The sequence below is a fragment of the Silene latifolia genome, chromosome 3 (assembly GCF_048544455.1).
Source record: "Silene latifolia isolate original U9 population chromosome 3, ASM4854445v1, whole genome shotgun sequence".
In the NCBI taxonomy this organism is placed as follows: domain Eukaryota; kingdom Viridiplantae; phylum Streptophyta; class Magnoliopsida; order Caryophyllales; family Caryophyllaceae; genus Silene; species Silene latifolia.
Window position 1 is genome coordinate 31,623,218 of NC_133528.1, and position 18,288 is coordinate 31,641,505.

At 36.6% G+C, this 18,288-nt stretch overlaps 2 protein-coding genes across 2 annotated transcripts; both read right to left on the reverse strand.

Annotated features, from left to right (window-relative positions):
• Nucleotides 1–843: 843 nt before the first annotated feature.
• On the reverse strand, nt 844–1,765 carry LOC141647499 (ubiquitin-ribosomal protein eL40 fusion protein-like). Its single transcript, XM_074455713.1, has 3 exons — nt 1,539–1,765; nt 1,317–1,434; nt 844–1,148 (listed from the first exon to the last, which is right to left on the reverse strand). The coding sequence occupies exons 1-3, from the start codon at nt 1,726–1,728 to the stop codon at nt 1,040–1,042; spliced, it is 417 nt and encodes a 138-aa protein (XP_074311814.1). The 5' UTR covers nt 1,729–1,765; the 3' UTR covers nt 844–1,039.
• A 15,184-nt stretch (nt 1,766–16,949) lies between these two features.
• Nucleotides 16,950–17,925, reverse strand: LOC141647500 (ubiquitin-ribosomal protein eL40 fusion protein-like). The gene is made up of 4 exons (XM_074455714.1): nt 17,768–17,925; nt 17,589–17,675; nt 17,385–17,502; nt 16,950–17,273 (listed from the first exon to the last, which is right to left on the reverse strand). The coding sequence occupies exons 1-4, from the start codon at nt 17,868–17,870 to the stop codon at nt 17,180–17,182; spliced, it is 402 nt and encodes a 133-aa protein (XP_074311815.1). The 5' UTR covers nt 17,871–17,925; the 3' UTR covers nt 16,950–17,179.
• Nucleotides 17,926–18,288: the final 363 nt, after the last annotated feature.

Sequence of the window (18,288 nt, forward strand, 5' to 3'; positions counted from 1 at the left end):
TTGATATATACTTACATTTTATCAAAAAAAAAGAAAAAAAAAAAAAAAAAAAAAAAAGATTATCATCCTATAATATAGGGAAAGTTAGTTACAACTGAGAGATGCAATTTTTGCAAATTCTTGTATGAGGGGAAAGTTTTTGTCTTAAATTGAAGTTAAGACGAGTTAAATATCATAGATACGACAAAAGTAAAATGGTTAGATATTAACAAAGAGTTTGCCTTTCAATGCAGTTGGAGTTCGATTATTTGACAATCTTCATTGTGATAACGATACTCAGCATTAAGTTTACAAATTTTGTATCATTCATGGATTATCTCAACAATCTTCATTATGATTATGCTTTAAACGATTATGATCCAAAATTACACCAATACAGAGCATTACTTTGCGCACAACATACTCTCTTAACTCTTGACGGATCTTGCATGCGATAAATTTAATGGCCTAACATGTTGGTTAATGGTTATACCCCTAAATATATTTTACTTATACGATGATGATTATTATTATTATTATTATGATCTTTCATACGAAAATTTTGTCTCCGTTTATCTTGGTCATTTATTTCATTAAAGATAAACGTACAAATGATTGAGAAGGAGATAATAATTTCGTATCATGGTCATCATTAAGTTTGGTCAATTATACCGTAAAGAGATTTGAACTGGGACCTAATACGAGGAAGTGCATAAGTTACAACGATAATTATGACCGTCAATAATGTTGTTATGCAAAACATTTGTTTACGTCAAAGAATAATATTGGTGTTTATTATAATTCGATCTAAGTAGTAAGTACGTGCGATAAATATAGGAATGAATCAACGAAGGAGAAATACACTAGTGGAATCAAAAAGCTTTAATTTATTATTGCTTAACACCATAATCCGTAAGAACATAACAATACAAGCTAGCTAGTATTGCTTTGAAACTAAGAGGAACTTTTTTTTGTAATTAAAAACAGAACTGAACAAATAAATATTGGCAATCAATTGAAACAATGTTGAAGTCTTGAAGATAAACAAATCCTTGAAAGTTTAGACTCCACCCTTAGCCTGAAAAACCTTCTTCTCTCTCAGCTGATTACTGTGTCCACACTTTTTCTTTCGGCAATTCGTCGCCTTAGGATGAAGACGAGCATAGCACCTGAATCATCAAATTATTGATATCCGCCTTTAATCGCACAAAGTTTAATAAGATATACACAAATTAAATTCTCGTGTAAGAATATTTTTTAAGGAGACGTTAATGTAAATTGACATGGGCTTATCTATACGACAAGATAATAATACGATAAAGAGGGAATCAACATACTTGCGGCAAATCTTCTTGTCTTGATTGAATTTACGAGCCAAAGCCAAGAGATTAGGAGCGATCCTAAACACGCCATATCCTCCTCCTCTCAACCTCAACACTAGATGTAGAGTCGATTCTGTAATCCCACAAATTTAAACAACGAAACATGTCAACTTTTTAGTTAAAATTCTCGAATATATAATTAAGTTACGTACCAATATTATTTGAAATTAGCCTGACCTTTTTGAATGTTGTAGTCGGCAAGCGTACGACCATCTTCCAACTGCTTACCCGCGAAAATCAAACGTTGTTGGTCCGGAGGAATACCTTCTTTATCTTGAATCTTAGTTTTGACATTGTCAATAGTATCACTAGATTCAACTTCTAAGGTAATGGTTTTACCAGTTAAGGTTTTCACGAATATCTGCATTTTTTTAGTTTTGTTATTACGCGATTTCTTGTGGATATTTTGTAGGTACAAATGTATAATGCGACATGTAGAGACGTATTTATAGTACGTAGAGTAGAACCTGTCCCCAAGCAATCTCACATTTAAGAAAACCTATCCCCAAGGCATGCTACGTAGAGATCAAGTATATCATAATTTATAGCTAATTTTTTACGTTTGCTTTTTTTCACATATTGTTGTGTTTTATTAGCCCAATTTTTCTATCGGTCCAATTTTAATCGGCTTTTTATTTTGTGCTTTTTTTCGTCTCTTCTAAAGAATTTTTTTTACGAGGTTTAATAAATTAGTCGAATCACAAAGCGTAACTGCAAACTCAGAACTCATTATATCTTGAAACATAAAAACTTTGTAGAGACTGTCTCTAAAAAAAAACAAATTTCCTTACGATATTCCATATGTTGCAAATATACATGAGCTGCAAACAAATTTCCACTTTCACGCAAGAATGAGCTTAGTAGATCTAAACAAATTAGCTATGATGGTTCTTTCTCTAACAAGTAACAACTAACAAGAGTAGGCCCGGTAAAATGGGTTAACGGGTCGGACCAATTCGGATCAGGTTAGTTCAGGTTTTAATTGATTTCGGGTTAATTCGGGTCGGGACGGGTTATTTTGGGTTTCGGGTTTGTTGGTCGGGTCTGTTTCGGGTCAAGCGGGTTAGGATGTTTTGGGTCGAGTCATTTTCGGGTCAATGAATAATAGAGAAATAGCGATTTCACGTCTTTTCAGTTCAATTAGAGTTATATTTTGTCGGGTCATTTTAGGATTTGGTGGTTTCGGATCAGGTCATTTTCGGGTAGGGTTGATTACGGGTCAAGAAAGCTCGGGTCATGTTCAGACCGGGTCGGGTCAATTCGAGTTTTCGGATCACATTCGACTTTCGAGTGATATAGTTCGGGTCAGTCTTTTCGGATCGGTCAATCGGATCGGATTGCTTTTGCTAGGTCTAAACAAGAGTCATCTTAACACGTCCCTTATATGCTAAGAGATAAAGTCTCCTCGCAAATTTTTCCCTTCAAAGTACTAAACTTATTTAAGGAGACTATACTATTTGTAATGCCTATTACGGAGTGTATATCATTTCTAGACCTGGCAAACAGATCAGGTCGTGTCGTGTTCGTGTTCATTTCAACTTTGAACAGGTCATCACTACTCCAACCCTAACCCGACCCAATTACGTAAACGGGTCATTTGTCTCAACCCTAACCCAACCCATTTAATTTTCCCATAACCCAACCCGACTTGTTTAACCCATTTATTTAGTAGCAGGTTATTTTTAACCCATTTAACTCATTTAACCCAATAAAGTAATAAATAATCTAAGTTTTATAGCCTTATTATCCAAAAAAATGATAAATGACAATGTTTATTTTTAAGTTGTTTTGTTGGATTATTGATTGAAACCAGGTATATTATGACACTTTTAAATAAATGGGTTATTCGTGTCGGGTTCGTGTCAAAATAGTTTAACCCTAACCCGACCCATTTAAGTTTCGTGTCTTGTTCGTGTCAACCCAATTACTTAAATGGGTCAGAACCTCTCAACCTTAACCCGCTAACTTCGTGTCGGGTTCGTGTCGTGTTTTCATGTCGTGTCAATAATTGCCACCTCTAATCATTTCATACAAATTAATTGCAAATAACTATACTTGTGAACATTTTCTAATTTACCAAGGTCAGACAAGACATCGATATTGTGTTTGTGCGTAGTAAGAAGCTTTACAAATTAAATTAAAATGTACTCCGTAATACTTATAAACTATTTAAAATAATTTGAGAATAACATACTCCTATCATTCCTTTCGTGTAAAAATTCACTAAAATACACATTTCATAACATATACTCCGTATTAGTTAACTATAGTCCACTAAAATCATGATTAGTTTTTCAGTTTCAGTTTTTTTTCTCGATCAAATCATAATAAGACGATGAGAATATAAAAATTAACAAATTAACAAATTGTCAATTGACAAATTGACAATCTATAAACAACATACTATAAAAATAAGAATCTATAATAATCTATATATACCGTGTTAGAATTGAACGAAATCTATACTAATTTATGATACTCACTCAGCCACAAATTTCAGCATCGTGTAAAAGAATCCTTCATGTGTGATCTTTGATGTAAGATCATAAACTCTTACTGTTAGTCTTCCTTAATACGAGGAAGGTATTTATCTTAATAAGAGTATTAAAAAGGATTAAATATCATCTACATGAGTATATAGGATAAACTTTTTCTTTTTCTATATTCATTCTGCTTTTATCTTATTCATGCCCAAATAAAGATATTTGACCTGTTTTAAGCTTAAGACGGATTTTCACATATTAAATTAGAATTTGTCAAACTCTTAAATTAACGCCATCTTATTTAATTTGATTTAAGGTATTATCGCTACAAGGATCAGGTCAAGTAGCGACCGAAAAAAACGGCCGCTGACACACATAATAGGTCTCAATGATTTTTAGCGACTGATTATAAATTGGTCGTAAACTATTGGTCACTAAACAATGAAGTGTATTTTTTATGAACCATCTCAGCCAAAACCTTTAAGTTTTTGGTTGAGATGGCTTTGGTTAAGGCTCAATCAATACTTTAATATTCTAATACGCCCTCTCACTTGAATGTTCTTCGGGCTTGGAGAGTGGTTAGTGCACAGACTCCTCCATATCATGTGCTGAAACTCACTTGTGAGATATCGAACAATCTCAATCAAAACCTTAAGGTGATGGTTGCAACTCATCAATCATCTTCCACTTTAATATATATTGGACAATGACACTTCTAAATCGAAATTCAAATTGTTAAATCCTGTTTGGTGGTAGGTTTGTTTCATTTTAGTTATCGATTAAAAAATTAATCTCATATATAATACTCCGTACTAAATATAAAGTTTGGTCTATTTTATGTAGACTGAAAAATTATGAAATTGGGTGCTCCTGTTCTTGTTGGTCTTCCTGATGGCTCAACCAAATCTGTGCATTATGTAGGGACTGTCAAAATCAATCCAAACATCACCTTACTTGAAGTCTTATACATTCCAGACTTTAAGCATAATTTACTTTCCATAGGAAAGTTGATTTCTCATAACAACCTGGTCATTCAGTTTAATGCCTTTAACTGTGTGATACAGGACCATGAAGACCACATCTTAGCTGTAGGGCACAAAGATGGAGGTCTCTACAAGTTCCAGCACAAGTTTGTGCACCAGTCTGTTCCCAGTTCTTTTTCTCCTACACATAATAAAGTGTCTTTTGCTAGTAGTGCAGATAAGAATAGTCTTGTCCATGCTATGAGTACTGATGTAGGTCAGTCTGATGTTCATTGTCTTCTTTGTAATAGTGAAGATAGGTGTAAAGCACATAGTGCTGTTGAGCTTATGCATGCTCGTTTGGGTCATACTTCCTATGCAAAGATGAAACTTATTCTTTGGAATGAAAGACTCGGATTTAAAGTCCTATTCTTGTGATGTACGTATCATGGCAAAATTACACAAATTACCCTTTGAAAGGGACTACTCTAGAGCTCATGAGTCTTTTGGCCTTATTCACATAGACTTGTGGGGCCCTTATAAAGTACCCTCTCTTACTAGGGCACACTACTTTTTGACTATTGTGGATGACCACACTAGGGTCACATGGACCTTTTTATTACAAGACAAGACCATTGTTAGCAAGACCATAGAAACTTTCTTCAATCAAGTTACCACACAGTTTAACAAAATTATAAAGCTAGTTAGAAGTGATAATGGTCTTTGAAATCATTCAAAGTGCTTGCTTGGATTTATTTCTTTGCTAGAGGAGTCCTACATCGAGAAAAGTGTGCGGTGTCCCTCAACAAAATGGGAGAGTTGAGAGGAAACATAGACACTTGGTTGAAACTTGACTAGGGCCATGATGCTCTATGCCAATCTCCTAAGAGATTCGGGGTGATTGCTTGCTAGCGACCACTCATGTCATTAATAGGCTTCTGTTAATCTTTTGTCTTGGAAGACTCCCTATGAAATGTTCTTTGGGATGTCAACCGCTTATGAGCATCTCGGGACCATAGGTCGTCAATGTTTTGCACTCATTCCAAGACGTCGAGGGATAAGTTTGATCAAAGGGCAAGAGATGCATATTCATAGGATATCCTCATGGGCAAAAGGGTTATAAACTTTTTGACTTAGAAAATCAAAAAATCATAATTAGTAGGGATGTGGTCTTTCAAGAACACATCTTTCCATATAAATCAAAACCACCAACTCAGTCACAACAAGTTCCTCACCTGGATTTCTTTCCTGACACAGCTGAGGACCTCCCTTATGAAACACATAATATTCCTTCTACCATTTCAAATGAGATACAAAATACTAGTAACAATATCAATCCTAATGATAATAATCACAATGATAATGATAATAATCCTATTTCTCCTACTGTGTCAGCATCACCACTCAATGTTGGTTTTACTGATGGTTCTGCTGTTCATACTCACACTCCCTCTGTTGTGTCTGAGGAAAGTTCTCTGCCTAATCCCAGACAGTCACACAGGATGAGATCTACTCCTTCATGGCTTAAGGATTTTGTTTGTCCCACTCTTTTGTCTCTCATCTCTGGGAATCTTTTTCGATAGCAATTTCTTTCTTCTTGATCCTACTACCTATCCTGCTCATATGGTTCATTCTGTCAACAATGTAATGAGGACCTTGGAGCCTACCACATATAAGCAGGCAAAGCAAGATCCCTTGTGGGTATCTGCCATGTCCAAAGAGCTTGAAGCTTTAGAGAAAAATGGCACTTGGGTAGTTACTAACCTTCCATCAGGACACAAACCCATAGGGTCCAAATGGGTATACAAAATCAAGTATAACCCAGATGGCACGGTTGAAAGGTACAAGGCTAGACTTGTGGCCAAGGGGTATAATCAAGTCAAAGGGAAAGATTACAAGGCTACTTTTTCTCCTGTAGCTAAGTTTACTCTTTGTGAGAGTTCTTTTTTTGTTGCCTCCATTAGACAATGGCCCATCTCTCAATTAGACATCAACAATGCTTTTTTGCATGGTTTTTTGGATGAGTTGGTCTATATGACACCACCACGAGGGCTATTCAGGTGCTTCAAAGCAGTCAAGTATGCCATTTGAAGAAATCCTTATATGGGTTGAAGCAAGCTTCTCGTCAATGGAATATTGCTTTGACCAAGTTGTTACTCTCTTTGGGGTTCCTACAGTCCAAATATGATTATTCTTTGTTCACTAGAGAACTCCATGGCAAAATATCCATAGTGTTGGTCTATGTGGATGACTTGCTCTTAACTGGGACAGACAAATGTTTTTTTGGATTTTCTCAAGACCAAATTACATGCTACTTTTACTATCAAAGATCTTGGAGACATTCGTTATTTTCTGGGTTTAGAAGTTACCAGAAACTCTGAAGGTATACTCTTAAATCAACAAAAATATGTTCAGGATTTACTCACAGGTGCTGGTATGACAAACTGTAAGACAGCACCATTTCCTTTGCCAAAAGGCTTGCAGTTGAGCATTGATCAAGGAGCTTTACTTCCTGATCCTGAGAGTTACAGATGCATTATTGGGAAATTACTCTACCTTAACCTCACAAGGCCAGATCTGTCGTATGCTACTCAGCATCTCAGTCAATTTCTTAGCTCTCCTCGAGAGCCTCATCTGCAAGCTGCTGTCCATGTTCTGCGTTATTTGAAGGGGACTGCATCAGCAGCTTTATTTTACCCTAGCACCAGTGATTTAATGCTCACGGGTTATTGTGATGCTGACTGGGGCAGTTGCCAAACTTCTTGCAGATCTGTCACAGGTCAATGCATCTTCTTAGGGAATTCCTTGGTTTCCTGGAAAACCAAGAAACAGAAAACTGTCTCCAAATCATCGGCAGAATCTGAGTACAGGGCGATGTCATACACTGCTGGAGAGCTAACCTGGTTGTATGGCTTGCTTTCTGATTTTAGGGTGTCTATACCTGTACCTATACCTCTATTTTGCGACAACAAAGCTGCCCTTCATATCGCATCCAATCCAGTCTTCCATGAGAGGACCAAACATATCAACATTGATTGTCATTATGTCCGTGACAAGATACAAGAAGGTTTCATTTCCACAGCTCATCTCAGAACCCATTTACAACTAGCTGACCTCTTGACTAAGCCACTGGGGCACTCTCAGCACATGTGTTTTGCCTCCAAGTTGGGTTTACACTTTTTATCAACAGATCCCAACTTGAGGGGGGGATGTGAGAATAAGGAAGCTGAGGGTGTTGGTTGATGACAAATCACAACCAATCACAAGCAAGCATATGGATTGACATGGATCGATGACTTGGCATATGTTAGTTAGTACACTGTACATTTGTATATAAAGAAGAAACACAAACTGTAACTCATTATTCATTCATAATCAATATACAACGGCGCCAAAATTTGATACGTATAAAACTAGGTCGCTAAAATACTAGATTTAACTACCAAATTAACAATTTATAGCCTAAACTTTGACTCTACTAATTTTCAATAAAAACAATAGTAAAGCGGAAGTAAAGGATCGAACCCAAGAGAAGGAAATAAGACTAAAGCTTGAAATGTAAACTAATGACTACTAAGTGGATCTCTACTACTAATTAAGGTCCTAATGATAAAATTAACTTAACAAAAGCAATAATCACAAACAATGGATATTAACAAAGGTCAACAAGTAGGGGACATAGATGGAAAGGGATTGGTTTTGAGAAACAAACATGGAAATAAGAGTAGAAATTGGAAATCTTCCTATTGAGACAATTCCACAAACAACTAGTATGCAAGATTCAATATAAAGGGAAAACTTGATGTAATTCTCTCTTAGTAACCCAACAATGATGATGCTTGACTCTTTTATTCCTCTCTTACAATTTTCTACCCAATACTTTCATCTCAAGATATTGATACATGTAAATTAAACCATCTACAAATACCCTTCAAACTTAAGCAACAATTCATTAAACCATGAAAGGAGACTAAGCATGAGCATTAAGAGTTTAACCAAGAGATGAAGCTAGGATCAATTCCTCATAAGATTAAACCATACAAATGAGTAAAAGACATGAACTTTTCTATTTGTTGCATGAATCCTTTAAACCAAATCAACAAACAACAAACTTGCTTCAACAATCCCAACTAAATTAAACCATTTCATTAGGATTTGCACTAATTAAGTGAATAACATGCAAGGATGGCCAACCCAAACATTCATCTACTCAACATAAGAAATAAAGCACAAGAAAAGAACATTAGATAAATTAAGAGAGGTTTAAGAGTCTTACAATCACCAAAGTTGGATACTTTGATTAAATTACATCAAGAATGGAAAGATTAGCTTCCCATAGTCTTCATAAAACCCAAAAACAAAGAAAGATTACAACTTGAAATGGAAAATAGCCTTCTTAATTACTACAAGATTAACCCTAAAAATGAGATTAAAAGAGATGAAATGATGGTAGGTGATGTCCTTTGGTCTTCAAAATCTCGGGGTATTTATAGGGCTGCACCGAAACCTAGGAAGATCCTCACTTAAGAAGCCCACAAAGAGGATTAGAAAAACCCGTAAAGCAGGGATGCGCAGGCTGCGCAGGCTGCGCAAGCACTGTTCATGCCTGCGCACTTTGGCGCACCTGCGCACCCTGTTTGCGCAGGCTGCGCACAGTCTCGCAAATCTGCACTTCCTTTTCCCACGAGCTAGACCTCTACAAAAGCCTTCATTTCTTCTAGTCTTCATTCTTACCTCTCCCAATTGATTTCCGGCTTACAAGTGATCCTTTTTGTGCTTTGCCTTGACCTTTGAAAGGTGCTTTAATGCCACCCGGGTTCCATGCATAAGGATTTAGTGCCCAACCGAGTAAAAATGCACAAGTTACCACCATATAACCGATTGCCAATTGTTAGGAAAGGTGTACCAAACGACCCATATTGAAAGACATGAGGGTGATAAAATCGCCCTCTTAGACCGACACAATACGTGACTATCAAACTCCCCCACACTTAGACTTTTGCTAGTCCCGAGCAAAACCCGAAACAAGCAACCATGAAGTCTACAAGAGAGCGTAGGAGAGTATGACCACTCTTCCCTTTCCTCTTCCTTCTTATGTCTCCCTCAAAACACAACCACCAATTAAAAAGAAAAGACATGACTCAAAGTTTCACAAACTCTCTTCCCTCACTCACCCTCCTTATTTCTCCCTCTAACAAGACACGACACAACCACCAACTCCGACTCATCACACAACTCCTCCCTCCTTATATCACCAACAAGAGATGGCCACTTTCACCTTATCCCAAGGTGGAAGCAAAGTGGCCTAAGCAACTCCTAAAACAATCTAATTCAAAATTTGGTAAGCAATAAACTAGGTCGTTAATATACTAGAATTAACCTACCAAATTAACAATTTATAAGCCAAACTATACTCTAGACTACTCTAAATGATAAAGTAATATAGTGTAAGTAAGGGTCGGTCCCAAGAGAAGGTCTTTTAAGCTAAATACTTGAATTGTAAACTATTGAGTACTAATGACAAGTGTAAAGACAAACAATGGGTATTCACAATAACCAACAATCGATAAACATAGACAAAAGGAGGAGTTTTGAGTTGATTGGTAACATGAAACAAAGCAAAATGCAATTTTTGTCTAACAAGCAATAACACAAGCACTTGATGAGCAAGAAAGTTCAATATTTAGATGGACTTGGTGCAATCCTTCCTTAGCAACCAACAATGGTAAAGTTAGACTCTTTTAATAATTCTCCTCTTATTATCTACCCAATACTTCCTAACCAAGATGTCAACATACACAAATTAAACCATCCATGTATATTCTTCAAGTTCAATCAACAATTCATTAAACCATGAACATAAATCAAACAAGAGCATTAAGGGTTGTGCCAAGGTTAGGAGCTAGGACCAATTCTCACAAGATTAAACCATACAAATGAGAAAAGACATGAAATTTCCTACTTATTGCATGAATCCTTTAAACCAAATCAACATACAACAAGCTTGCTTCAACAATCTTAGATAGATTAAACCATTTTTCTAGAATTTGCAATAGTTGGGTAAATAAGATGCAAGAGTGATCAATTCTAACATTCACCTACTCAACATAAGAATTAAGCATAAGGAAAGATCAATAGATACAATAGAGGAGATTAAGAGAGTCTTACAAAACCAAAGTTGGAAATTTTGGATGAATTACTCCAAGTAAAAGGAAGATTAGCCTTCCATATCTTTAGAAAAACCCAAGAAATGAGGAAAGATTAACATCCAATGCTAAAAGATTACAACTTTCAACCCAAATAAATTGTTCTTCTTCTCCAAGTTACTAGAAATTATTTGCTAATTAGATAGATATGATGTTCTATGATGAGAATAGGAGTCTCCTTTTAGATCTCAAAATTCTAGATATATATAGGGAGGCACGAGAATCTAGGTTAAGTCCCTTAAGAAAGCCCAAAACACGGAACTAGAGTTGCGAAATCCAGAGCAGCGCGTAGAAGCGCAGGCTGCGCACAACTATGCGCAGGCTGCGCATTCAGACTGACAGCAGCATCTTGCGAAGGCCATATCTCTCTCGTTTCTTGGTCAAACGAGGCGTGTGACCTACCGTTGGAAAGCTAAGATCATAAGCTTTCACCTCCAATTGGCCTTGCGTCGATACGAGCTCTAGAACTCGAGATATATTCATTTGAAGTTGACCCTTGTGAAACCGAGTTTTCAATTCTTCATTTTGGCTCTTGTTTGTGCATGTCAAGGCTTCAATTCTTCCTTTTACTTGCTTATCTTGATTTTGCACTTATTCCCTTGGCTTTCCTTTTACTCGCCTTCTTTGCCTTGGTAAGTTATAAGCTAAGACTCTAAAATTACAACCAAAAGTGCAAACCTAGTATATTACAACAAGTCCAACTAAAACCCCGGTATCAAGCATGTTTATTGTGATAACATTAACCTATTGACTCGTCACAATTTGACACTATCAAATTCCCCCACACTTGGACTTTACTCGTCCCGAGTAAAACTCAAGACTAAGTAGGGAGGTACACAAGTCCATCAAGTGAGTGTAGGAGAATCCGATCACTCTTCCCTTACCTCTTCCTTCTTATGTCTCCCTCTTGAACAATCCACCGATTAAAAAGAAAATCTAGACTCAAAGTTTTTGCACACACTCTTCACTCACTCACCCTCCTTATACCATCCCTCACACAAGACACGACACAACTCCAACTCCGACACATCACGCAACTCCACCCTTCTTATATCACCAAAGAAGTAGTAATGGTCACTCTTGTCTTATCCCAAGACAATAGCAAAGTGACCCATCAAAATCCTCCTATCAATCACAACTCATCACTACTTATAACACCCCCTTATCACTCCATATATGAAAATTGTGCTACTTGGTCGGCCAAACTCCATTAAGCATCAACAACACAAGTAGCCAAATCAAAAATCCACCAATTTGGGACAAGTTCTTGTGACTCAAAATAAATTAAATTCTAGACCTAACCTCCTTCCAAGACCCTCCTTATCACTCCCTTCTTATCCCTCCATCTTTTTGGTGTTACAATTTTCAATTTTTCGACTTTTTTTGTTTGAAAATCCCTCATTTTGCCTAAGATGCCCTTTCGGGTTTTCACCTTAGCTTTTTCCTTTCCTCTCATCGGTGGCTCGCAACTCGATTCTTCATTTTGCCCGGAATGCCCTTTCGGGTTTTCATTCCGTCCTCGGCCACCTTTTCCAATCTTGCCTAGGTGCCCACCCTTGTGGGTTTTCACCTAGCCGGAATTTCCAATTTTCAATTTTTTTTTCAATTTTTTTTTTTTTTTTTTTTTTTTTCAAAAATATGCATCAAAACATGAAATAAAACTTACATATGTTGCAATCAAACTCCTCCCCTACACTTAGTTTCCACATTATCCTCAATGTGGAGGAGAGTACTAGAAATGCAAAGGAGAGTAAAGAAATGTAGGAGTACGGGTTGCCTCCCGTAAAGCGCTTTTGGTTTTCGTCGTTTGCTCGACGCCTTTTCAACATTTTTCTTCTTCAAGAATCAAGAGCGGAACAACGCAACGCCCTTAGTAAATTGTCATACACACTAGCCCATAAACAAGAGGCATGACCATAGCATAGATCACCCACATAGCAAGCATAAGTAAGGAAATAGTAAACACAAGATAAGTGTCTCAAGTTTTCATACCCAAGGAACGGTTTCTTGTCACGATAAGGCTCTTTGAATGATGGAATGGACTTGGTGAAGACCAAGTAAGAATAAGGGGATTCATGAGCTTCTTTGGGTGATAAGCTTGATGGCTTTTCAAAACAAATTTGAGGTGGTTCCTCCTTGAGGGGGTATACCTCTACAAACTCATTTTTCATTTCTTCTTTAGCATCTTCCTTGACCCCCACACTTACAAGTTTCATAGGCTTTGGAGGTTCCCAAATCATGTCTTCAAGAGCCTCCACCTTCTCTTTTTCTATCCCAACCACCTCAAAAATCATTGCTTCTTGGTCATTCTTCTCAAACACCTCACTCCTTGATTTCACAAAGGTAAATTCCGGGCAAGAGTTACTACGAACCAAGGAGTTGTTACCAAGATGTGAGGCATCAACTTCGGTACAAGGAATGTGAATAGGGATCTCAATGGATGACAAGGTCAAAGAAGGTTTCAAGTCACACATATCATTTTCCTCATCAAATAAACCCTCAAAATAAGAGTTATCAAAGGTGCAAACAACCTCTTCCTCAACCTTACTTCCCTCATGTTCATCTTTTTCAACAATTTGACCCAATGACTCTTCACACGACAACTCTTCATCAAGGCCACTAAGGACCGATGAGTTGTCCTCATCCACATGACTATTACTCGAGGAACCATCATCACTAGTGCATAAGGTGTCGGTAGATAGCACAACGGGGAGTGGCATGGAAGTGTGGTGAAAACATAAGCATCCTTCTCATCATCCCAAAAACAATACTCTTTATAAGAGTAGCTCGTATCAAGATTAAGGGGACAAGGGTCTTCAACCTCACATTCATTCTCTTTATCAAAGAAACCATCATCAAAACACTCATTGTCTAAAGTGTGAAGAACCTCTTCATCGATTTTATTTCCATCAATATCACCACGAATTTGGTTCATTTGGCTATTGAAGATGTCCATTTCCAACGTGTTGGGCTCTATTTGTTCATCAAAATTTCGATTCATTTCCTTTTGACCCTTGATAATAACTTGAAGCAATTCTTGGATTTCTATTGAAGAGTTTTGCAACTCCCGTTCTCTAGTGTCATGGGCAAGATATTGAAAAAGTTCCCATTGATCCTCATAAATCCCTTCACGGAATTTTCCATTACTCAAGCAATGCACATGAAACTTACACTCCTCATTTAAACCATAATAGACCAAATGGACAAGCTCCCATAATTCATAAGAATAATTGCATTGCAAGACATATTGCTCAACTCTATCAAAGTAATTGCAAAACAATTCACCCTCATCTTGTGGAAAGTAGATATGAGCCATTTAATCAAACAAGTAAATAATCTATGACAAATAAATGAGTCCTAGTATTTACAAAGACTAACTCCACTAATTAAATACCAATAGTTAAAAACAAGCTTTAGCTATGTTGCCCTTCCCCGGCAACGGCGCCAAAATTTGGTAAGCAATAAACTAGGTCGTTAATATACTAGAATTAACCTACCAAATTAACAATTTATAAGCCAAACTATACTCTAGACTACTCTAAATGATAAAGTAATATAGTGTAAGTAAGGGTCGGTCCCAAGAGAAGGTCTTTTAAGCTAAATACTTGAATTGTAAACTATTGAGTACTAATGACAAGTGTAAAGACAAACAATGGGTATTCACAATAACCAACAATCGATAAACATAGACAAAAGGAGGAGTTTTGAGTTGATTGGTAACATGAAACAAAGCAAAATGCAATTTTTGTCTAACAAGCAATAACACAAGCACTTGATGAGCAAGAAAGTTCAATATTTAGATGGACTTGGTGCAATCCTTCCTTAGCAACCAACAATGGTAAAGTTAGACTCTTTTAATAATTCTCCTCTTATTATCTACCCAATACTTCCTAACCAAGATGTCAACATACACAAATTAAACCATCCATGTATATTCTTCAAGTTCAATCAACAATTCATTAAACCATGAACATAAATCAAACAAGAGCATTAAGGGTTGTGCCAAGGTTAGGAGCTAGGACCAATTCTCACAAGATTAAACCATACAAATGAGAAAAGACATGAAATTTCCTACTTATTGCATGAATCCTTTAAACCAAATCAACATACAACAAGCTTGCTTCAACAATCTTAGATAGATTAAACCATTTTTCTAGAATTTGCAATAGTTGGGTAAATAAGATGCAAGAGTGATCAATTCTAACATTCACCTACTCAACATAAGAATTAAGCATAAGGAAAGATCAATAGATACAATAGAGGAGATTAAGAGAGTCTTACAAAACCAAAGTTGGAAATTTTGGATGAATTACTCCAAGTAAAAGGAAGATTAGCCTTCCATATCTTTAGAAAAACCCAAGAAATGAGGAAAGATTAACATCCAATGCTAAAAGATTACAACTTTCAACCCAAATAAATTGTTCTTCTTCTCCAAGTTACTAGAAATTATTTGCTAATTAGATAGATATGATGTTCTATGATGAGAATAGGAGTCTCCTTTTAGATCTCAAAATTCTAGATATATATAGGGAGGCACGAGAATCTAGGTTAAGTCCCTTAAGAAAGCCCAAAACACGGAACTAGAGTTGCGAAATCCAGAGCAGCGCGTAGAAGCGCGCAGCAGCCTGCGCACAACTATGCGCAGGCTGCGCATTCAGACTGACAGCAGCATCTTGCGAAGGCCATATCTCTCTCGTTTCTTGGTCAAACGAGGCGTGTGACCTACCGTTGGAAAGCTAAGATCATAAGCTTTCACCTCCAATTGGCCTTGCGTCGATACGAGCTCTAGAACTCGAGATATATTCATTTGAAGTTGACCCTTGTGAAACCGAGTTTTCAATTCTTCATTTTGGCTCTTGTTTGTGCATGTCAAGGCTTCAATTCTTCCTTTTACTTGCTTATCTTGATTTTGCACTTATTCCCTTGGCTTTCCTTTTACTCGCCTTCTTTGCCTTGGTAAGTTATAAGCTAAGACTCTAAAATTACAACCAAAAGTGCAAACCGGTATATTACAACAAGTCCAACTAAAACCCGGTATCAAGCATGTTTATTGTGATAACATTAACCTATTGACTCGTCACAATTTGACACTATCAATATCCATAAAAGAATATCAGTATCTAGCTCGCAAAATGTAAACCCTAACCATTACAAAAATAAAACGTAAACTTCATTAAATTGTCAATGAAAGCTAGGGTAGCATTTTGGGTACCTAAAAGCAATTGAGAATTAGAATGCCCTTATTTGAATTTGGTCGGTCCATTTTAGACGAATAATGGCTGTCTACAATGAGACTGGTTGTCTGCGGGGCATCCCTACTGCGTGAGCTTGGAAGTTCATGGCTGGTTGTCTGGACTGACGGACTGTTAATATATGGGGACCATATATAAACAACCATCTTACTACACCGACTCAAGTCTCAAGCAGTCAAGCATGTAGCCAACACCAACAAACCAAGCCCAAACACCGCAATTGACCAGACAACCAAAAGTCCGAAACCCATGATAGCTAGGAGCAACACACGCACAACAACTCCAACCATAATCACAACGGCGGCGCCCCCTCAAAAACCCGAAACACAGAGTATACAAAACAGATTATGACCAGCCCTTAAATAGACCCTTTAATGACTAATATATCATATATCTCGAAACCATAGCAGCACCAACCCCCGCTAAACCATGTCCACCAAATATTGATTGAAATTGTTTTTTTTTTTTTGGTAGAAATATATTGATTGAAATTGTAGTTTGTATGGTTTCTTTAGGAACATTTGTAGTAGTATATATATGCGTTTTCGATCGTTTGTAAATTATGCGAAATATAAACTCAACCGGTTCATTTGCGATGACAAATCGTGCAAAAAATAACTTCTCAACACGATTATATTTTGTGAATCAAACTCGATAACATACGTGCAAATCCCAACAATTCAAATTCAACTCTCAAAATAAACCAACTATTAATATTATTATTACGGAAAACACAGAAACGAGAGTCTCCTCCATTAAAACATAGCATCATAACTTCGATTAACAACACGATTAACAAACTAATCTTAATTATTTTTAAGACACTAGAACCAAGTAATTAGAATAATAAGATACGCAGTAGTAGATAATATGTTGCTCCAATCTCAGATATAAAACCAACTTTCCGTCCGACTTTCACTTCAACACCTTCTTCTCCCTCAGCTGATTACTGTGTCCACACTTCTTCTTCCTGCAATTTGTCGCCTTCGGGTGCAGACGTGCATAACACCTGCCCATTCAATTATTTCCACAATCAATATTACTACTATTCCTAATATATCGATTTTTCTAACATGTTATTAAAATAAATTCCAAACCGACAAAATCATAAGTGACTTACTTGCGGCAAATCATCTTATTCTGGTTAAACTTACGAGCCAAAGCGACGAGATTAGGAGCAATCCTAATCACACCACTTCCTCCTCCTCTGAGCCTCAGCACAAGATGCAATGTCGATTCTATATATTTAAAAACCCGATTAAATTTCAACCTTAATTAATTACTTGGAACATAATTAACAAGAAATTATTAGTAAAAGAGAGACCTTTCTGGATGTTATAGTCAGCAAGAGTACGGCCATCTTCCAACTGCTTTCCAGCGAAAATCAAACGTTGCTGGTCCGGAGGAATACCTACATGAAATTCATATTACCAAATAATTCTTATACAAGACGGTTTTATAACAATTTAAAAGACGGTTTTTGAAGATATGTACTCCTCCTACCTTCTTTGTCTTGGATCTTGGTCTTGACATTGTCAATAGTATCACTGCTTTCAACCTCAAGGGTGATGGTTTTGCCGGTTAGGGTTTTGACGAAGATCTGCATTTTTTTTCGGTGAATAAAAAAACAAAGGAAGTTAGATGGCGAGACAGTTGAATATGGTAGGGATATATAGAGAGAGGAAAACCTTTCTCCAAGGTATAAAGTTTCACCTTGGGGATCACGGAATTTAATTTTCGTGTATTAATTTTTTAAGTTTATTTGGTTTTCCCATTTTTGGAATGTAAAATTTAGTTTTTGGGAAAGTATTCTTGTATGTTCCTAGTTTTAGAAAGGTTCACGGGAGTTCTTTTTTATAAAAATGCATATAAAATTCCACACAAAATTTATTATTGCATTATATGGCCTAATTGTGTTTTTCACGTCAGGATCTTTTAACAATTTACAAGACTACACGCGTAAGAGTAAAAAAGTGTATCTCCCTTGGAAAAAAAAGAGTAAAAAATAATGTTAAATAGATATT